This window comes from Engystomops pustulosus, chromosome 2 (assembly GCF_040894005.1).
Source record: "Engystomops pustulosus chromosome 2, aEngPut4.maternal, whole genome shotgun sequence".
In the NCBI taxonomy this organism is placed as follows: Eukaryota; Metazoa; Chordata; class Amphibia; order Anura; family Leptodactylidae; genus Engystomops; species Engystomops pustulosus.
This window is the reverse complement of record NC_092412.1, coordinates 34,728,915-34,752,647: the sequence shown is the minus strand read 5'-3', so window position 1 is coordinate 34,752,647 and position 23,733 is coordinate 34,728,915. Positions and strand designations below refer to the sequence as shown.

The window sequence follows — 23,733 nt, the reverse complement described above, 5'->3', positions numbered from 1 at the left end:
ATGGCTGATACTTTGTACATGTTTAGAAGAGGCCTGAATGCTTTTCTTGAGAACAAAAATACCACGTTATGGGAACAAAACATTTGTTTACTCTTATAGGTTGGACTAAATGTGGCTTTTTCAACCTTATCTACAATAATGCTAAACTATCTAAGCTGCCATGTTAGAAAAGTTTTCTATTAGATGCATATATTCATTTCTTTGGTGTTATTGCTGCATCATTGGGTCATATGAACAAATAAAGTTGGCTAACAGGGAAAGAGAGAAAGGGAAATACTATGTGAGTATATTATGTCTTATAATACAATAGTACATACTTTTTGCATACTTTTTCTCTTCCCCTAATCTCCCAATTTGCTTGTACACTGTACTTATAAGATGGTACACATCGATGTGAGCGTAATCATAAAAAGACACCCCTCTATTTTTATAGCTTTATCATTAGGTCATAATATGGTTGGATGGATGAGGTTTAACAAAGACGATGAAATAGCATATCTTCACTCTGCAGGACGCATTTGTGTTTAGGATTGGAGATCATGGGAATTGTAGTTTAGTATGGTATGTGAGAATTTGATGCATCTTCTCTGGAGGCTCTGGAAGATGATATATTTGGTTTATTAACTCATGTTCTCTTTTCCACACAGGCTTATAAAGGGGGAAGAATCTTTTCAATTCATTCCCCGATCACGTGAGGAGCTTCCAGATAACTTTCCAAAGGAAATCCCTGGGATCTGTTACTTCTTGGAGATGGATAAAGGTCCAAACCAGCCAAAGCATCCCTTAACAACTGTCCGAATGAGAAAGGTCTCATACAACATTGGCACTATGTATCTTAGGGAAACGAGTGTATGAAACCTTCTGCAGATCAAAGACTAGAAAAATAAAGAAAAAAAATAAAAAAGCACAAGCCCTTAAATGGGTCACGACAGGAGTGTAGAGAATCTACTGTGCCATTAACTGCAAAGAACACAACAGTGAGAACTCTACATCAAGCCAGGCAATAATTACTTATTTTGGTGGTGAGTCACGGGTGTCCGGAGCCCAGCACGGAGGAAAGAACCCCCAAACTCCTTCCCTGGTGTTTCCACTTGAACAATAAACCATCTCACCCCAAAATACTCTATCTAGGAGTCAACAAAATTTTCACTCTATTCATATACTTCAAGTGATATTTTAGGTTTATTTGTTACAGTGTTTGTACCCCTGACCAGCCATCTGCTTCTAGACACTTTCAACATTCACAATGTGAATGGCAGCTACGTACCCAACATCATAGCCAATCTCCACGGTGATGTACAATTGTTAATTGTTAAGTGACCTGTAGTCATATAGTTCCATTTGGAACCATGGAATCATGGCCAATATTCTAATGTAGCAAAGCAGAATTTGTCATGGGAATGTGCCAAATCAATGTCTGACTTTGAATTAATCTGAAAATCTGCTGAATTTAATGGGGTCATAGCTCTTTTTTATGTTGCACATTGTCCATTATACTGCCATAGTAGTGAAAATAAGGTCCACTGGTTATGAAGTTACTCACTGGAGTAAACCACCAAATAATGACCTATTATAGAGGAGGAGTTGCAAGAAGAACCCCTTAGGCCAGGTTCCCATTTGAAATGGGTTTTGAATGCAATAGGGAGGAGCAACTCCCAATCGTATATACATTTTACACCTTAACGAATGGTATTGGGAACAAACTCCACGTTTTCTGTATTATTTTGGTGCAAAATATGTGAAATTTGTTCCGACTTGGCTTGCGTTTAGTCTGGAGTAGCTTCCCCCTCTTGCGTCTGAAATGCGCTCAAATTACAGGGTTTCATAAGACACATGTCTTTATTGGACAGGAAATTTGCTGACAATGGGGCAGATTTATCAAGTGTCTGAAAGTCAGAACATTTCCAGTTGCCCATGGCAACCAATCACAGCTCAGCTTTCATTTTATCAGTGCTCATGAATATTTTAAAGGGGAGCTGTGATTGGTTGCCATGGGCAACTGGAAATGTTCTGACTTTCAGACACTTGATAAATCTTCCCCAATGTCTCTGAAAATATGGGTTTGTCCTAAAATATTTGGGAAAGTTGGTAAGTATAAAGGCGCCATCTTGTTAAAAAAAAAAAACCTACCCCATTTGCTCTGAAACAACCTCTTTCATTAAGGAGCATCTGAAGAGCTAATCGTGGCCACCAGGTAATACTACCCTTCCCCTGTTTTGGTCACAGGGGGACTAGAGTGAGATCAATTAAAGGGGTTGTCCTGGATTTCAATATTTTCATTACTGGCCCAAAGTGGTGAAAAATATTTACCGTAGTGATGACGGGGATGCACCCCTTATCACCATCGGCCTTTGTTGGCATAATGAGGCTCTATAGAGACATCACGTTGACAGTGCACACCAACTACCGCATGTAGCTAGGGTGTGTATTATCCTACATGCACAAGACATGTGATTTTATACAGGATGCGGTGTTTGCATCGACAGGTAAGCTCCAACAATTGAAAAAGACTGCATGGGATGCAAAAATGGATAGGATAGGACATTCTCTGTCTTTTTCTTCTTGGACGGTGGACCGTGGAATCCATATCTTTGTGCACGAGCCCTTAGAAGTGAATAAGGGTGTAGAAAAGCTGTAGAAAAATGGCTAGCACACATCCTGAAAACATGGTCATGTGCATGAGCCCTTAGGTAGTTGTGCATGTGTGCTGTCCACACAATTGGGCACATCTACTAAGAATGTTGGAAACTGCATTAAAGGTGCTTTGCCCGTGTATAAAGCTTGGTGAGCCAGATTCATTAAGAACGTGCACCAAAATAATTGCGCTTCCCTGCATTTGCCCCACACAGTTCACCAACGTTTTTTGGGGTGCACCTTTAACATTGGGCGTATGCCAGACTTTGCTTGATTAATCCAGCACACGGTCCGACTGAGCGCCGGAACACCCCCTAATTTGTGTCGCATGGAGTCCAATGCAGCTGCGCAACAAAAGGGACACGTGTGACACAATAGTGCCCCGGACACTTATTAAATACCTGTGCAAGCCGTTGACACCTAAAAGAACGTGCAAAGCCAATCAGAAAATTGGCGCAAAGCCCTTAGTAAATGTGCCCCAATGCGTCTGTATAGCAACAGAGGCCAATGGTGATGGGAGATATCTCAGTGGACTTGAGCTGAGGACCAAAATAAGAATAAGTAGCACTACCTTGGGCCAGTAATAAAAACAACTAGCGATTCTTGACTCTGAACAGGAAAACAAAAGAAACGAGATACACGGTGGCAAAAGAGGAGAAATTAAAAGCCATGGTGTAAAAATTTACTTTGTTGTTTTACAAAAATTTTACTTGCAATCGTATGGAAATTCAAGATATAGGGGCACAGTTACTAAGGGTCCGCACACCGCATTTCCGTTGGGTTTCCTAACTATTTCCGATTTGTGCCGCATTTAACAGGGGTTTTTGGCACACGTGATCGGATTTTGGCGCAATCTTTCATGCAACACAAATTGGGGGGCGTGGCCATCGGACAACCCAACTGATTCGGACTAAGCGCGGGATTTAAAATTTCAAATTGTGTCGCTAGACAATGCACTTACATACACCGGAAAGAAGAAGGTGTACCTGAGTGGGGAAGCTACACATGCAGGATATCCGGCGCACAATCTTAGTGAATCGCGACGATCTTCATCCTCGTCGGACAACGGACCTCGGGGATCGCAACAGGACCAGGTAAGTAAATGTGCCCCATAGTGACAAAGTGCATTAAATTACAGATTACACTCTGCTATACTGACAAGATGACCTCTGCTACATCTGTACTAGTAGCAAAAAATGTCTTCAAAAACAATATAGAATATAGTTTTGTGCAATGTGGAGCCATCATGACCCTTCATGACCAGGTGATGTTTTCAATGTGGGCTCGGTTTCTTTTTCTATACGTAAGGCAGATTTGGCGGAGCACGTGTAACACGCTGTATATTTTCCTCCTGTCCGCGTCAGTATGCGCCCCCACATGAGTATATATAGACGCTGAGGAGATAACTGACCACCATAGCATCTGAATGTACTTTCTAAATGCTGTTCTACAATAAACAGGTGACATTTTTTCTGACCATTTCTAATGAAATATTTAACCTTTCATAAGCCCATCGATGTATATAAACATATAAAGAAGCGTTTTTACAATTTTAGATGACGTCTAGGGGACATCTTTTCATAAAACTGTTGGTAGTCAAAGTGGCAACTAATATGGATTTATATTGTACTCGGAAAGATACTTCTAAACAAAGTGGATATTGTAATTTTTTTCCAAGGTCCTCAAAAAAAAAATCATTTGATTTCTACTTTCCATTTTTTCCTTGTCAAATATATTCTTTGCGTGTGTGAACAGGTCACTTTCTCCCACAAAGTCAGAACAATCATCTCATGCTGCCATCATAATTTATATAATCTGATTAGCAGGGGTGTAACAAGGATAGACAGGGCCCCATAGCAGACTTCTGAATGGGGCCCCCCTTTTCATATTACACTCACATATAAACACACACATTTATATACCTATATACATAAACATACAGCTCATACACACACTTATACACTCTCACACACATACACATCACATATACACACATACAGTGCCATATACAAACATACAGCATAGATAAAATGGTGCATATCCTTTATTCTTTATTGTCAGGTTGAATGACGGGGGCTTCTGACACTGTGGGCCCCATAGCGTCTGCTATTGCTGCTACCTCTGTAGTTACGCCCCTGCTGATTAGTTACATGACATGATCTCACCTTCCACATTATAAGACTACACATTTCATACAGTACGTAGCATTTTCCTCACTGGTCGCTGTCTTCCACAAAATCTGCTCACTGCTCTCCTGCTGCTGTCATCAATGACACTTAATGATTAAGGACGTATATACGCCCCCCATAGGTTTGTGTGAATGTAGCCTTAGCGTGGACTCACCTTGGGGTTTTTTTCATATCAATGATTTTTCACTGAACCCATTTTGGCTTATGGACACATACAGATTGGTTTTCTCTTCCTGGCTTCGGTGAGTTATCACTGATACCTTACTGAACTAGTATTTTCAATGGGCTTTTTCACACTTTTTTCACTGATCAGTGGTCAGTTTAGAACATGTTCTATTTGTGTTCACTGACAACATTGGATCAGTGGGAAAAAAAACTGAAGTCTGACAAAGCCCATTGAAAAGAATGGGTCAGTAAGGCATCAGTGACATATCCCTGAAGCCAGAAGAGAAAACCAATCTGTATCAGTCCATAGGCCCTAGAAAACAGAGGATCCCACACAGGGGCCTACTGAGGCTCTGTCGCCCAGAGGTCTACTGAAACCTAGAGCCGACCCTGGCTGCAATATTTACTGCCCATTGTATTTTTCTGAATAATTTGTAACTGTACCTTTATAGTGGTTGGAACTCAGTTTGCTTCTAAAAATTAGCACCTAATCCCCGATTCAATATAAAGTGAAACAATAAAATTCTGTCTGCCTGTCCCCACAACTATAGGGAGTCTAGAATCTTACTGCATACAGTTTTACAGTTACTGAACCAATAGAACAGTATGCACTCGGCTCCCTCTAGTGGTGGCTGCAAGCAGACAGAATATTATTCCATGACTTTATGGCACCTACAGTGAATTTGAAACTCTGTTAAAAAAAAAACTCCATTTATATCGGAAATATCATCATTTTAGAAGATTGGGTCCCATTTGAACTGTATATCTGTATTGAAAATGATCACTTGGGTTAGCAAAGTTGGTAATGATGGGTTCACAATGATGTTTTTTTTGGGTTATCAATTATGGTTTCTACATGACAGACTTGAGAGAGAGAGAAACAGATAGGTGATGGATATGAGATGGATAGATAGATAGATAGATAGATAGATAGATAGATAGATAGATAGTGTAAGTGAATATGGACAAGATTCGTAAGTGATATATATGGGGATCTTAAGACATGATAGTAATAAGAAATGTAAATAAAATCTCTTACTAACAAAATATGCCCCCCTAACCACCATTGAAGTCTGGGTCATGCTCCTAACACAGAACATAGTTATCCTGAACCCTGGGGGTCTCTCTGGTTTGACCCCAGTTATCATTATGTGGATAGGGGAAACATGTCATTTATGGCACAACCCCTTTAAGATTTGATCCTAAAAACCCAAAAAGTTACTTTTTATGAGAATCTAAGTTTTTAACCCATTTTGCCATTTCCTTTATCCAGTGAGAGTTTATGTTACCACAATATTTCATCTCAGCGTTAATGTTTTTTTCTTCTACGTTCCATCTTTTATGCTGCCTGTCATATATATATATAAACATATATATGTGTCTAAGAGCCTGTTCATACACAAGCGTCTTCATTTACAAATTATCTGAACCACTTCCCTGTCTAAAATGTTGGAATGTAGAGTATATGATAAGATTATAGAGCATCGTTCACACCACATGGACGTGTACAATATAGACAATAATGTCACTTGTGAGTTTTCTGTATGTGACCTCTTATATATAAGCTGCAGGTACTATATACCACATAATATACTATACTATTCTATCATGAACAAATCACGTGACCAAGGCACTTAAATACTAGTAACTGGTGATGCACATGTAGCAGAGGTTAGTTTGTCATCAATCTAACATATTGCATTCAGTTGTCCATTGCCATTTCGTTAAAGTTATATTGGTCCCCTGCAGCTGCCACTAGGGGGAGCTTAGGACTCTACTTGATACTCTTTTGATAAATTGCAATCAATAGTAATACTGTATGCAGTAAGCTCATAAGCTCCCTCTAGTGGTGGCAGGAGGCAGAGAGAATTTTATACAGTGAGTCTCAAAGTTTTCAATGGAGCAGTACACATGTCATGATTGATAGCGATTCTAACTGACTTCCCATAAGCAATTTGACCCCGCTGGATAAAGGATAGGATGCAATAAAGTCCATTTAATTGGTGTATGTGGAAATTTGGAGCTCTGTATCATTAAAGCATCTGTTTATAGTGTATAGTTTTTTGTAGGTGTATAGCCACCGGGTTCGGGAATTAAAAGTTCTCCTTACAGAGACCACCGTGTTGGCGTGTGGATTCTTATAGCCATGGCTGCTCCACTAGGGGGATTCTGGGAAAATATGCAAAGTTTTCCAGGATGGGATAAGGGAAACCACGCCTCTTTTAGCCACCGGGATCACAGAGCAAATAATAATTGCCACATTTTTTTTTTTTTAATCCACTCTTTTTTATTAAACATTTTTTCAGTTTACAACAGTCAACATAAAACAGATACCCCACCCCCACCCTCCAAATTGCCACATTTTTAGTTGAAGCCCCTCTGAGATTAGTTTATGCCTAATTTCAGATAATGCAACAAATAATAAGTTGAACCAAATGACAAACTCCCCTCTGCTTCATCTGTGCTTCCATCGGTGCAAAAATCAAACTCTCCTAAAATCGGCAACAGCAAGTTCCTTAAAGGGGCCACAGCCAAAGTCTAAAAAGATGATTGCGCCAATCATATCTACTCTACTTTTTATACAGCATAATGTATAGTGATCCTCCTCCACAATGACAGATCATGTTTCTTCATCCCTTTAAATAACTTTGTGTATGTTGTGTACATGGTCCGTCTTATATATTTTCTATTTATATACATAATATATATATATATATCTCTCTATACAAATATATGTTTAACAAGAAATACGACAATTGCATGGTATGATATTGTCCTAAGAGCTGGCTACTTGGAAATAATCTCTAAATGTTATGATTTGTTAATTAATCCAATTTATTATGTAACGCTATGGTTTGATTTTTAGGGTCTATGTATGTTCCATGAGTCCCGACCTCTTACTATCCCATGACTGTATATACGGCACCATCTGAATAGGCACTTTAAGGCAGTAAAAGATGTATGATTGATATAATGTACGATTTTTCTTAGACGACGTTCGAGTTTTAACTCGCATTTTATTCAGAATTATGTCATTTGTTCATTTTCTCACAAGAAAAAAAAAAAAATAATAATAATAATAATAATGACGATACTAATTGCCAAGAGGTGACCAAAATTTCCCATGTTGACTACTGATTTTGGTCTAAAATTATAAAGTCTTGTCTTTCCTAACATGCACTAAAATATCTATGAATGTAACCATTTGCTTACATAATAAAAGCTAAAGATATATGGTTCGTAACTTATTTTGCTAATTGTTGCGATAATTAGACAAAACGGATGAAAAGATCCGACAACCAGCACCCAGCACTAAATGGATGGATAGATATGACACCCAGCACCCCCACATATCAGCAGCTCTCAAAAGCTAATAAACTTAGAACAGAACAGTAAGCAGACAGCTCCATTATCTGTACAGTGGCCAACCTGTATCACTGCAGCTTAGTTATCATTCAAATGAATAGGAGCCGATCTGTAGTAACCTTACCTGGACACCGCACAGAGAATGGCGCTGTCTGCTTCCTGTACCATTCTTTGTCAAGTTGCTCAAAACAGCTGATTTGTGGGTAGCTGGGTGTCAGCCCCCCACCAATCTATATAATAGGTCACCAACATTTAAAGACTAGAAAACCCCTAAAGGGCTCCAGTTACCGTCAGAAACACAGTGAGCCACAAAATCATTGTGTGATTTTCTTAACCTAAAAGCCTCAATAGCAATGTTCTTTTACAGGCTCAGAGTAGTGTTGTCAAGGCAGGGAAGAAGTGCAAGCCCTACAGTTCCCACAAACTCCTGCCTAATTTCCGGACCTCCACTAAACTGCAAGTGACAACTGGGTGCTGCTCCCTACCCTGGGTACATGCACAGAACAGTAAGACAAACTAACAAGAGACAATAAACAGGAAGGTCACATGGCTGTAGGGTACCAAATGGTAGGGCAATAAAATAGTCTAAAGGTAAAGCAAAAGGCCAGACTCTCAGCAAAAGCAAGTAGAGTACATAGATCACCGAGACTTGTCTAACCACCAATATATGTTTTAAGGAAGAATATATGTTGCCACTGGACACTGCCAAGGAAACTGAATGGTGAAACACCATTCATATGGAGAAATATATTTAAGACTGTAATGAGAATGATTGCTATTGATGCCTTGTCTAACACACGGTGAGTTTCTGACCTACCACCTTTGACATAAGGAGCCTTCAGTTCTAATCTATGAGACATTTTATTAAATATGCCTTAAAGAGGTTGGCCACTTTATGTCAGTGGTGGGAGGGGGGAATGATATTAGATCCATGAGCAATCCCCCTGCCAGGACCTTATGATAGTATTCATGAATACAAGATTAAGGTCCTGGAAGTTTGGTCCTGGACATGTAGGACAGGAAAGTCTGGTCACTTTATATTTGAAGAAAGTTGGTGCAGAACCTTTAATACATGTACATTGGTAAGTTACCTAATATCCTGCCCCCCACACACACATTACAGAAAATATGAAATAAAGCAGCCAATCCTTTGGGTTCCAAGAGGAGGCCATCTTCTGGGTGAAAATCTCTTCGTGTCAGTGGGGGCAAACACGAAGCAGGAAAATTTATCAATGATGTCAACATTTTTTATAAAGTTAGGCCCCTTCCACACTTGCGTTGCAGATCACGTCAGAGTTTGATCAGGGTGCGATCAGGGTTTGGTCAGTGAAAAACTGACATTTTGCATCAGAGTGCAATCAGTTTTCGTCAGAGTTTGTTCAGTGTCTCAGTTTTTCACGCGCATTTTCAATGCAATTTCAATGCGTTTTTCACGCGCAGATAATGTAGGATAATGGTAGGAGGGATCACAGAGGCTACCGGGGCATGGAGGAGCCTTTACCCCATTCCTCAGTAGCATATTAGGTAGATAAAGTGTAGCATAGCTTAGAAAGTATTACAGGATTAGATAAAGATAGATTAGGGTTTAGAACGTTCCTAGAAACCTACCATTAGATCTACCCTAAAAGGTAGATTTTTGATGGTAGGTTACCTTTCAGAATATACTACCCCTGTAACAGTTTACCCACCTAGTGTCATTGAGTTTTCCAGATATGTTATCGTCCTTCAGTGTACTCGGTAATGATTGCTATATCTTATGCAAATAAAATGATGAAAGTTCCCAGCATGCCGCAATCTAGAAACCCCATGAATTCAGCGATCCAATATAAACATCACAATCAAGCACTCTAGCTAATGGTATTAGTAAGCGATCAGCGGAGAACCCCGCTGATTATACAAGACGCTGCCAGTCTACCCCACCAGTGGACGACCTTACCGGTTGACCCTGAGCCTCCCATTGCGTTATCCCGGTAGCCCATATTGGCAGCCTATAACATTGGCTATAATCATTACTAGATCAATGCTTGCAGCTAGTTTACCGCGGTTCATGCTGATTTTCAGACAGCGGTCAATTAAATATCAATTTTCTGCAGCTATTTTTAGCCTCCTTCCTGCTGCATTCCCGAAATAGGAGGTTAATGAATCCATCGAGGGACGAAAATAAAATGACAGAAGCAGAAGTATAAAAAATAAATCTGGAAAGCGATACATATTTCTGCCTGATATTTTCAGTGTTTTGGCGAAGCAGATTTGGAAGTACAAAAAAATTCTGGGATCCGTTACCTGCTCGACAGAAGTATCAGCCTTTCGGGCTTATTCCAAGTAATTTATAATCGAAGACAAAAGATGCCGGCTAATGTCGCCATGGAAACAGTGACGTCTTTTATGAATAAATCAGGGAGCCAAAAACACCACATGTATCAAAGTGTGCTGTAAACAGTATGTTCCCTCCTTACTAAGGCACAGAAGGGTTATCTGATCGAATGGAGGAGGAGAGGCTCCTCTAAGGATCTGTTCACATTGGGCTGTTACGTTGCATATATACAGGCGGTCCCCTACTTAAGGACACCTGACTTACAGACGACCCCTAGTTACAGACGGACCCCTCTTCCCACTGTGACCTCTGATGAAGCTCTCTGGATGTTACTATAGTCCCACACTGCAATGATCAGCTGTAAGGTGTCTGTACTGAAACTTTATTGATAATCCTTGGTCCCAGTATAGCAAAAATTGTTGAAACTCCAATGTCAAAATTTTTTTTTGTCTGAAACTACAGTACAATTATAAAATATACAGTTTCGACTTACATACAAATTCAACCAAAGAACAAACCTATGGACCCAATCTTTTATGTAACCTGGGGACTGCCTGTAGTCCTACCATGTCCAGGTCAATTTTTGACGTTCTGCTTTGAGCTTCTTTGAATGACGATATCTCTGGAAAAGAGATAATTGACTACAAATGTGAAAAAAAATAAGATGTTTTTGTAATTTTTCCAATTAAACTGCTTTTTAATGAGTAGTAACTTTTACCAAAATATGTTACATATATGTACAGCATTATTCCATCATCCTTTCCCAGGGTCAGCTATATATTCAGAGGGTGCATGTACTTCTGCAAAGTGAAACTCTCCAGCACCTATATTTCCTGATCCCTGGCACCTAGAAACACAATTCTGCTGTCATATTAAACAGCAGTGTCTCCCATTTATTGATATATCAACTGTGTCTGGATGCTACACAGAACCGGAGATATCCACTCTAAAAGTTACAATCGGAAATAGAAAACTGTACATAAAGTTCACAATTTTTAGTACAACTTTAAGGGTCCGTCTGTGAAGCAACCATACACAATCCATTCATCATATTAAAGGGGAGACACCAGAATTACGTTTCTATATGCCAGGGTTCAGGAGATATTGCCGTTTGAAGTGGGCCACTGTCACTGTAACTGGGCATGCTCAAATAGGGCATATATAGCTGTATGGGGGTTAATAAATTTTTATTAACAGAAACCTACATCAAAATCCATCATGATTAACCAAGGACACTTACTCATAGATCCAGGCAGCATGACTGTGGCAATCATCTTATATTTGTTATCCTTCTTCCTTCTAAAAATCAACTTTTAAATTATGCTACAGCCAGAAGGGCTCCGTAGGTGTTACCATGGCTCTTCCATGTTGTAGCTTCACAGACTGTCACACTGTTCAGGAGTACTTCCTGCAGAGGGAGCAGGGGAGGGTAAGCCTGTGAAGTTAAAGCATTGAGGGGCTCTGGTAACAACCCCAAGAGTCCATCTGGCTCATTAGCATAATATTTTTATTAAATTGTACTGATAGACATGCAACATCCCCCACCGGGGCCTAGCCTTTTCTCGGGGCCTGGAGTCAGCCGGGGCCAGCAGTACCTGAGTGGCTGGCGGTTGCGGCCTAGGCATGCTAGTGTCACGGTGCTTGGTATGGGGAACCGGAGGGCTGTCCTACAGCCTGGCCGGTCTCCAGCAGGGTGGTGTTGGCAAGAAATGATGAGGGAGAGGCTGCTATAGCGGTTCTCCCTGGGGCAACCATTTGGTGTCTAGAGTATGAGTCTCTGTGTGGTGGACAGGGTGCCCGTGATGGTGACAGCCGTAGTAGCAGGGACCAGACGGAGGCAGACGTTGAACAAAAAACAACTTACAGTTCTTAATTGGAACCGACAGGAACCGCAGCAACGTGCCTTAACAGAATGGTGGATTGCTGAGATGCAGTTGGAGGGAGCCACAGGATGTAGATCATCAGCCTGGATGCAAAGGGCAGGCTGGGAGGTAGCTGTGTCCTAGTAGGATGCTTCAGCTTGTCCTGGAGTGTTTCAGGTATCACCCTTAAAGGTAGGATGATACCCCTTTTCTCACTACTAGCTATTAGCTCCACTCTTCAGACAGGGAGCTGGCTCACCTGCTCTTGGTCTGGTGTGCTAACTGCACAGACTCCTCTGAGTCTCTACTGGATTAACTCCAGTCTGCTTCTGAGCTACTGCTCAGCTAACTCCTCTCTTCTTCAGACTCCTGGGTCTGACTGTCCAGTGGTTTTGTTACTCCCACTGGTCAGGTGGTGGCTACTCCTCCAATTACCTCTCAGCTCACAGACATTAGGATAACACATGTGATTGGATGACACATCTTACATCACATCAAAGAATTAACTCCTGCCTTACCAGGCAGGATCTACCACTGCAATGCCCATCTATGTGAGGTATTTGTTGTGTAGTGACCTGCTGTGGGGTTGATTAGACCCTTCACAGGCTGCAAGCTACATGGTGGGACGTATTCGCAACCACTCCTCTGCCTTGCATCGGTGAGGGTGTTGCATACATATAGCCAGAAAATGAGCAGATATCATAAGAAGTGGCTGCAATAAGCTAACATTAGGACATGCGCAAGAAACAGGTGAGGTAACAGGGGAAGAGAGGAAATGGATGGAGAGGAAAGAAAGAGAATGGGACTAGGTTAAAACAACCTCCAACCATCACTAACCTCGAGTTGAGCCTGAAATATTGGATGTTGGTAATTACTGTACTTCAGCCTGAGGCTACAATAAACAGCTATAACAGTTATCACTGGTTTTTGCAATGAAGATTTATGGTAAATCCTGGTAAATCCTTAAGACAATCCAACATTTTTTAAAATCCAATTGTCACAGAGACCAAAAAAAATTTGTCTGGAATTACAATTATAAAATATACAATTCCGACTTACATACAAATTCCTGCCTGTAATCTTAATTTCTTGGGATCTCTGGCATGTTTCTCACGGGAGCAAAGTGATGGGCTTTCAATCTTTTGGAGAAAGTAAAGTTCTCGAACTAACTCCATCACAGGAGAAGTTTGAGAATTTTTTCAGTGCCTCAGAAAAAAAAAAAAAATTATAATTTACACCAAAGTTCTTCTGCCAGAAATTTGGTGAACCAAAATTTTATCATATTGCATATTTAAAGGAAACCTACCACTTGAAGTGGCAGGTTTCTGATGGAAATACCAGGCACCAGCTCAGGCTGAGCTGGTGCCGGAGCTTATTTTTGTTAGTGTTTTAAACCGCGGTATCGCGGCGCAGGGAGGTACGCGCTCGGCGCTTACCATGTGCGCGGCTCTCCTTCACTTCCTATGTAGCCGTGCGCACGGTCGCGCGCATGGTAAGCGCCGAGCGCGTACCTCCCTTCGCTGTCTATAAAGTTTAAAAAGTGTTTTAAACCACGATACCGCGGTTTAAAACACTAACAAAAATAAGCTCCGGCACCAGCTCACCCTGAGCTGGTGCTCGGTATTTCCATCTGAAACCTGCCACTTCAAGTGGTAGGTTTCCTTTAAGAAAAAAACTTCAGGTAAAAAATTTGAGATCTTACTAAATTTTTCCAGTCAGATCTTAGAAATAGCAAACACGTAGAAGAGAGTAACGGCACTCACCCACTTGTTAGAAAAGTGTAATGTCCTTTATTCAGGTGGAGAAGCATAAAATCACATGCAGGGAGAAGCAAGCCTTGGCAATAGGGCTGTTTCATGCTCAGTGGCGCTTTTTCCAAGCCAATCAATTTACCGAATTTCGAGTTTATCGAAACAAACTTGCTAGTGGAGAATGGGCTTAACTTGCATGAATTTAGTCATAGACAAAGAAGAAATTCTGGCAATTCTTTAGTAACACACAAACAGCAGCTTCATTATACGTAGCAAAATGATTTTTTAGTGATTTTTTAACAAATAATTTTTGTATTAAATAATGTGCCCAGCAGTTATATCACAGTGAAATGAGGCTTAGTACAGCGAGTACTCGCGTTGTGCCCGGAAAGCCCATTGCTTCCTACTGGCATTTTCATCCACATTGTTTTTCGAGTCTATATAAATACACATCATGGTCTCCGCTCCGGATCACTGAGCCACAGAATTAATACTAACTCTTCCTTGACTCTGGGAATTCTCTCTGCAGCCAAATCTTTTTTTTGTTTGTTTGCTGAAAATTATGTAGAAAACTCCAACTGAACCAAAGTAGCAATCCCTCAGACAATCATCTAAAATGTTCTACAACAGCATCCAATGACAGTGTAACCCAAAGCATCTTACATGAACGCACCTTCTCCACAGCATATGTGTCATCTAGGTGACCCCATCTGTATTCACCCTTTATAGAAAATCTAACATCAAAATCAAGCATGATAAACTAGAGGCACTAACTCATAGATACAACAACTTTTAAAATTATCCTAATGATCTAGAAGTGCTTTAGGGACATTACCAGAGCCCTCTATGCTCTGGCTTCACTGGCTGTTACACTGTCACCCTCTCCCCCTCAACACTTTCCCCATTCCATCATGAAGGTCTGCTCCAGCTCTGGAATTATTAGAGGATTGCCCCTAGGGTCAGGAACCAGTTAAATCCAGGAACTTAAAAGGATTGTGTTACATCTGTGTCAGGGTCTTCCACAGCTCATTCTATCAGGCTTAGCAGACGCTGAATCTCATCTGGTTCATCTCAGTCCGCAGTGCTCTAGTGGCTGGACTGCTCATTGAAACCACCTTGCCCAGCTCTCTGCATACTTGAACTGCTCTGAACCAGCAAGGGTTAGCATGTTCACACTCTCAGAGATCTGCATCTCTCACCTTGAGCACATCATATTCTGATAAAGTCTGTGCTGTCCTCTTTGTTGGTTAAAGATTTTCTTGCTAGCTCTCTTGTTTGCACTTCACTTGCTGTACAACTGTGCTTCTAGTTTCCAATATTTGGCTCTCGTTCTTGACTATCCTTCTGTGTGTGTGATTTTGTACCTTATATGCTATCTCAGTTGTGAGCCAGATTGTTTACCACCCTTATTGTTTTTGTTTATCGTGTTTTGTGTCTGCACTTTGGTGTAGGAAGGGACCCTCGTTGTGGTTGTCCTGTGTCACCTAGGAAATGCAAGGGCAAGCAGGCAGGGGCTGTTTGGGGGCTGGAGATTTAGGGCAGTTAGCGCGGCTCCTCCTGTCATTTTCAGACAGGGAGACCTGTCTTACCATGAGTGCAATCCTTTATCTAACTTCACCTACAAGTAGAGCTCCTCTAAATTACAATGTTTGTTCTGCTGAACTTGAACCGGACTGGGCGCGCTCTTCCCTGCTGAGCCTCTGAGAAGCGCCGTGCTGGCCCGTAGGTATGACCAGAGGTAAGTAAAGGTAAGTTCTTTCTTAGTTTAACACTATCTGTCACCCATCCAATTTACAACCCTTTAAGCATACGACCGCTGGGCTCAAGTAGTCAAATATACAGGGAAATGTGATGACTTTAGGCTTGCGGCTCCTATGAATGATGAATTTTAGTTGAGATCTTGACTTTACAACCCTTTTAGGCTTCCCTTAGTTATGTTCCTGGTAACTACTTGAGACACCTACAAGACCTCTTTGTAACTAGGGGAAAAACTAGCAATTATGATATTATCAAACAGAAATTGTGGGATAATCCGAAATTGTTTCCGGATAATTGTGGGATTTTGTGTAAAATTCAGAACAGCGCACATTACCCCGCACGTATCTGAGGACGCCGTGTGACTCGCTGATCTTTAGTAATACTTTTTTTTTTTCCTAAAAAGAAATTTGATGAAAGAATTGCTCTTGCATATTTCATATTGCCGGGATAATTTGTCTTTGATAATTATACAGTACATCACAAATTGTCTAAACCTGCAATTACATTTTTAATGCTATTTAAATTTTTATAAAGTCCAATTACGTTCTTTATGCTCCCATCAAAATGAGCGTAAGAGGGAAAAACGTCAACCAAAGCAAGCGATTCCCGTGCATTAGAGTCGTCTTTGGAGCGGTTCATCCTCGCTATTTGTGGACAGAGCGTTTCACAAAAATTTGCATAAATGTAAAGACGGGTAATGAAGTACAGCTGTGCAGCACCTGGCGAATGGCGAATACTCAACTACTGTATATAAAGATAATATATCAGCTATACATGACGTCTCACAACCCAGGGAGGATGAGTTAGTTGGTAAAGTGTAGGAATGATGGTGGTATTTATGCGCCAGTGAATGTATTATGGTTATACACATATATATATCAACCTTCATTGTTGAACCGCCATCGTCTTAGTGGTCCTATGGTATTACCCTTTAATCTCTGTACAGAGATCTGGTCTTTCATTAGAAAACCACCAAATCGCGACCTTATGGGTAGTCCCAATATCATGGGGGCTCACCAAGGCAAAGTCTTGGGATGGATAAATGAAAAGTTGGAGGGCAAATGTAAAGGGGGCATTACATGTGAGGGAACACCAATACAAGTAATAGGGGGTACGGACACAATGGGGGACATTGAGTAACCCGGCCGATGAAGTTCCCGAAATACGCAGTGTTTGATGATCGTGCACTCCGGGGCAATTCACTAAGATCGTGCGCTCGATATCCTGCATCTGTCGCTTCCCCGCTCAGGTCCACAGGAGTTCACCATCTTCTTCCCGGTGTTTTTAAGTGCATTGGTTGCGACACAATTTGAATATTAAATCCTGAATTATTCGGATCGCCCGATGGCACACCCACCGATTTCTGCTGCATGAAAGCCGGCGCCGCTGCGCCAAAATTTGTTCGCGTGCGACACAATCCCCTTCTAATTAGCAGTCTAAAAATCCGACGGAAGCGCAATCCATGGGACCCTTAGTAAATAAGCCCCAATGTACCCTCTTTAGATCAAATAGATTGTTCCCAAAATCAAATAACAACACAAAAAGGCAAACAAAAAACAAAATGTAGAAAGCATAAAATAACACATTTTTTTAAAACAAATTCAATAAAAAAAGACAACATACAGAGAAAAAGTCCAATAACCAAATATACATGATAAATAGATCACAGTAGCCTGTACAGAGGTACAGGGGGTTATTTACCATTAGGCGGCTCCTTGGGACAGTTCTATGGGGCACATTTACTAAGGGCTTTGCACCGGTTTTCTGACGGACTTTGCGCATTCTTTTAGGTGTAAAGGTATTTAAGAAGTGTCCGCGCTGCTATTGTGTCGCACGCGACGTTTTATGGCGCAGCTGCTCTGGATCCCATGCAACATAAATTAGGGGGCCAAGTCAAACAGAGAGAGAGCTGAGGATAGGGACACCAGTGCATGTGTCACTTATATAATCCAATGCTCAAAGTATTACTTATCCCAAAGAAAAGAAAAAAATTTTTTACGTACACAGATAGTTTCTAAGTATTCCAGATAGTTTCTAAAGCCAGTCGGCGAAACACGTGTCGGGGTCACACAGTGTATTCCTCTCTCCACGGTATGGTAATTTGACTATGGTTGTCTTTTGAATTCCCTGCTTACATGCTCATATCTGTACATGGTTGCACCATGTCAGTTGTACTTACCATGTCTTCCAGACCAGTTCTTAATGTCTGTTTCTGATACTCTCCTTAAATCTTTTTGATAATACACTGTTTTTAATACTTGGTGTCCATTTTATTGCTACCTCTCTACTTCTTTGCAATAATCATTGTTTTATGTGATGAATTAATAAAATACTTTTTGGAATACTTAGAAACTATCTGTGTACGTAAAAATTTTTTTTCTTTTCTTTGGGATAAGTAATAAATTAGGGGGCGTTCAGTCGGACCGTGCGTCTGATTTATCATGCAAAGTCTGTTCCAAGCCCTATGTTAAAGGTGCACCAAAAAAAGTTGGTGAACTGTGTCGGGCCAGTGAAGGAAAGGGACAGAGTCATGAATTCTGGGGCACGTTCTTAATGAATGGGTCGCACCGAGCATTATACACGGGCCGAGCACTTTTAGTGCAGTTTGCAGCACTCCTAGTAAATGTGCCCCATTGTCTATTTTTGGGGCTCTGCTGCCAATCAGATTTGGTAAAGGGGCTTTGGCCCTTTGCTATGTTCTTTGGGCCTTTAAATGTTCCTATGGTCTATTTTCTGTCTGGGATTTTTTTTTCCAAAGTCTCAAAATGCATAAAAATTCCCAGCACATAGACCAGCAGGGGACTGGAGGGACTAAGAGACTTTCTATGAGACTTTTTGCAAAGTTGCAATGTTTGCAATGTTTATGCCAGATTACATAAAGAGGTGGAAATAGCCCGGTGATTCTTTTTAGCAGTGAAAAATCTAAAAAAAAAAAAAAATTACTAATTTGAGTCTTTTTTGCACCAAATAATCCCAGAAAACCAATGATAAATAAACCCCATATAATGTATAGTCGAGGGGGTCATTTATTTTATCTCTGTTAGTGTTGACTAGTTTTTGTCTTTTTTTCTGTCTGGTACTTTGGTAATTTATCTTGTGTTAAATGTGTTTTTTTTTTTAAATTTCAGATCTCTTTTTGAGACATTTGTTACAAATGTCTCAAAAATGTCACACAAACGTCTCAAGCCACTTCTCCACTCCATTTTCTAGGTTTTCCTTTAGTGTGTCGCAAATTTTAGACAATTTAAAATGATAAATGCCATTTGAGACATTAAGCACATCTGGAATAGAAGATAAATGTGTCTTAGTGATGGTAAACAAATCTCTGGCAAACATTTCAAAATGTCCCCAGAAAAGGTGCATAAATTGCAATGCGTCAATAAAAGTCTCAAAAAAGACAGAAAAAACACGAAGAATAAAAATAAAGATAAATGACCCCCCCAGGGTATTTGCTTACAAACAAGTATTGCACATTACCCCGAGGAATAACAGAGGACACACACATACACAATACATACATAGATATACCGTATTTTTCGGTATAAATAGTCCAGTGCGCCTTATAGTTCAGTGCGCCTTATATATTAACCGTACTTACAGACAACAGCTGCCTTGAACTGTGCACTGGTCTGCCACCTGCTGGTCATTCATCCTTATAATCCGGTGCGCCTTATATATGAACCTAGACATTTAAGCAGGCATTTATTGATGGTGCGCCTTATAATCCGGTGCGCCTTATAGTCCAAAAAATACGGTATGCAGACCACAAACATGTGTCAGTTGATGTCCTACCCTTGGTCTTTGCCGGCTGCATTTAAAGGGTTAAGTGGTGGGTTCTGGTACCCGAAACTTTGTTCTAGCTTCAGCTGAATCTCACCGAACACAAATGGGTCCACTCATACCTACTCTTGATATACTCATCGTGGTGGAGGAGTGGGATTTTCATATTTTTTATAGAAGCCTACTGGCAATATTTCACCATATTCTAATAGTACGAAAAATTTTATTCCAGTTCTGCTCATACACATTACAAAGAGTTGGACCTCGATCAACATGCTATTGATTACCCATAATATGTAGATGTCAGCCAGTTCGATAATCCTGAAAACCCCTATAAAGCAGTATATCCTTGTCTATGCTGTTAATGCTCCATTGTCTTCAACTCATGATGACATCCTGTGAAGCTTCAGATTTGTGATTGTCACATCCCTGGTTCAGCTCTAACATATGACTTCATTACCTTCCAGAGACGCTAAGTCATTGTCTGGGAGTCACTGAGCCAAATAAAATGTGTCAACTCTCAATAAGAGCAAATGTCACAGTGTCACAATACTGCAAGAGTTAAACACGCAAACAGCCATGTAAGTGACAGGCACCGAATATAAACCTGTATTCTACCAGATTACGTTACATGGGAGCAACATGGCTGTCATCCTGATATCCGACTGCCGAGAGGAACAGTCATCCTAATATTGTATTCTGTCATATTATACTTGATATAGTTACACATATGTACAGCGGGTAAAAAAAGTGTTTACACATCAAATACACACATATAGTATATACAAATCACATGTACACACATACAGCAAACACCCACATACTATACCATATACAGGTCCCCTACTTAAGAACACCCGATTTACAGACCTCAAACAGCCCTTTGGATGTTGGTAATTCACTGTACTTTAGTCCCAGGCTACAAGACATACAGCAAATACAAACATACAGTGTATTTACAAACCACACACACTTACAGCATATACACATACCATATATACACAAACATACAGCATATGCTCATCACACATACACACACGTACACTCATACAGCATATACACATCCCATATACACACACACATACAATCATACAGCATATACACATCTCATATACACACACATACAGTCATACAGCATATACACATCCCATATACACACATGTACAGTCATACAGCATATACACATCCCATATACACACATGTACAGTCATACAGCATATACACATCCCATATACACACATGTACAGTCATACAGCATATACACATCCCATATATACACAAACTTACAGCATATGCTCATCACACATACACACACGTACACTCATACAGCATATACACATCCCATATACACACACACATACAATCATACAGCATATACACATCTCATATACACACACATACAGTCATACAGCATATACACATCCCATATACACACATGTACAGTCATACAGCATATACACATCCCATATACACACATGTACAGTCATACAGCATATACACATTCCATATACACACACGTACAGTCATACAGCATATACACATCCCATATACACACATGTACAGTCATACAGCATATACACATCCCATATTCACACACATACAGTCATACAGCATATACACATCCAATATACACACATGTACAGTCATAGAGCATATGCATATCACACATACACACACGTACAGTCATACAGCATATATACACATCCCATATACACACATGTACAGTCATAGAGCATATGCATATCACACATACACACACGTACAGTCATACAGCATATATACACATCCCATATACACACATGTACAGTCATAGAGCATATGCATATCACACATACACACACGTACAGTCATACAGCATATATACACATCCCATATACACACATGTACAGTCATAGAGCATATGCATATCACACATACACACACGTACAGTCATACAGCATATATACACATCCCATATACACACATGTACAGTCATAGAGCATATGCATATCACACATACACACACGTACAGTCATACAGCATATATACACATCCCATATACACACATGTACAGTCATAGAGCATATGCATATCACACATACACACACGTACAGTCATACAGCATACATACACACACATACTGCTTAAAATATTCCAGTCTTGCCATATTGCTGTTGTCTCTCCCTCCCCCAACATTTCTTATCTGCGCTGCCAGTGTGTACCGTGGAAGAGGTCACTGTTATGTACATATTATGGTGTACAATGTGCAGCATAACATGTATATAATGGTGCTCATCCTCCATTCTTTAGTGTGTCAGGACAGATGCTGGGGCCCCTTGACACTGCGGGCCCTATAGCAGCTGCTTCCACTGTACTTATGCCCCTGAACTCGTCACCAATCTTCTTAAAAAATGTTTTTGTTTTTGTAAACATATTTTTCTTTGAATTTTCCATAAACGAGCACGACAAATAAGATTAAAAAAAAAAAAGAAAAATACCACCCTCCCCCCACTTATCGCTTCTCGCAGGTGTGCTTTTCATTTCTTCCGGTATTTTTAGGCGGCACCAGCATAAAATGAGTGCATTTGTGATCTCAAAAGTTGTCCTCATATCCAAGGTGTCTGCTACGTTTTCAGATACCAGGTGCTATTCACAAAAGGTTGCACTGTTGACTTTATTTCATCTTCGAAAAAATAAATCAGTAAACCCTCCCCCCCCCCTCCATTTACCAAAACATTTTTCGGTCATTGCTTTCTTATGGCTTTCCACCTTTCCAGCTGCAGATATTTACTTATCCGCTGCGTTGCCTCACTGAATGAGACTAGGCTGTAGCCATTTAGTCCAAAAAGCCAGTTTAGCCACCAAAAGGTATATATGAAGCACCCCTGGTAATGCAAAGTCTAGTACAGGCGGTTCCCTACTTGAGAACACCCGACTTACAGACAACCCCTAGTTACAAACGGACCTCTGGATATTGGTAATTTACTGTACTTTAATGCTAGGCTACAATAATCAGCTGTAACAGTTATCACAGGTGTCTACAATGAAGCTTTATTGTTAATCCTGGTTCTTACGACAATCCAACATTTTTAAAATCCAATTGTCACAGAGACCAAAAAAATTCTGGCTGGGGGTTACAATGATAAAATATACAGTTCCGACTTACATACAAATTCAACTTAAGAACAAACCTATGGAACCTATCTTGTACGTAACCCGGGGATTGTCTGTATGTTGCAATGTAGTTACTGTGGGTGAGGTGAGATTGGGCAGGGACCGGCGCAAAGTTACTGCCCACCGCTTAGGATAACAACCATTAAGTAAGCAGGGGACAGCTTGGGTGCTTAGTTCAGGTCTCACTGTCCTGTCTGCCCTCCCTGCACCCCTTGCCACCCCCTTGCTATCTCTCCATCTTTCACACAGAACCATTTTCCATATCCCTCTAAAACCTGTAAAGTAATGTTAGAGGTTCCCTATCGCTTTCTCAAGGTTTGAATACATTTTTGTCTACTCGATTGGCAAATGTTGGGAACAACCCATCTAATCCCCACTGGCAAAGAGATCACACGGCCAGCTTAAAGACCGGAACTACACCACATAGGTAGGTATATATTGCACTGTATCACATCGGAGACTGGGTTCTGGCAAGTAAAACTTGTCTATGGGTAAAACCTCTGTATATAATGACTGTAAATATGTAAGGAAGTGTCACAGTAAAGCAGTGCCTTCTCTAGGAGGCCTTTAGAGCTAGTTGCCTCTTGTAAGATACAAGCAACCACCAAGCCCCAAATTCATGAAACCACTAAGCTTGATCTTTTTATTATGATCTTACAAACCACCAAGCATGTTGCCTCTTGTAAGAACCTTACATCTACTACCACATTTAGGGGTGGTAGATTGTCCCCAAATGGATGCTCGTTACCTTAGGGGTGATG

At 40.6% G+C, this 23,733-nt stretch overlaps 1 protein-coding gene and 1 long non-coding RNA gene across 2 annotated transcripts in view; one reads left to right on the top strand and one right to left on the bottom strand.

The window, feature by feature from the left end:
- GUCY1A2 (guanylate cyclase 1 soluble subunit alpha 2) overlaps window positions 1-8,222 on the top strand; it is a 117,237-nt gene extending 109,015 nt beyond the window's left edge. Inside the window, exon 8 of the mRNA XM_072134224.1 lies at window positions 648-8,222. Within this exon, the coding sequence (XP_071990325.1) occupies window positions 648-855 (208 nt within the window). The 3' untranslated portion in view covers window positions 856-8,222. The remainder of the gene's footprint in view (window positions 1-647) is intronic.
- LOC140117462 (uncharacterized) overlaps window positions 1-23,733 on the bottom strand; it is a 216,306-nt gene that overhangs the window by 128,076 nt on the left and 64,497 nt on the right. The window lies entirely within an intron of this gene.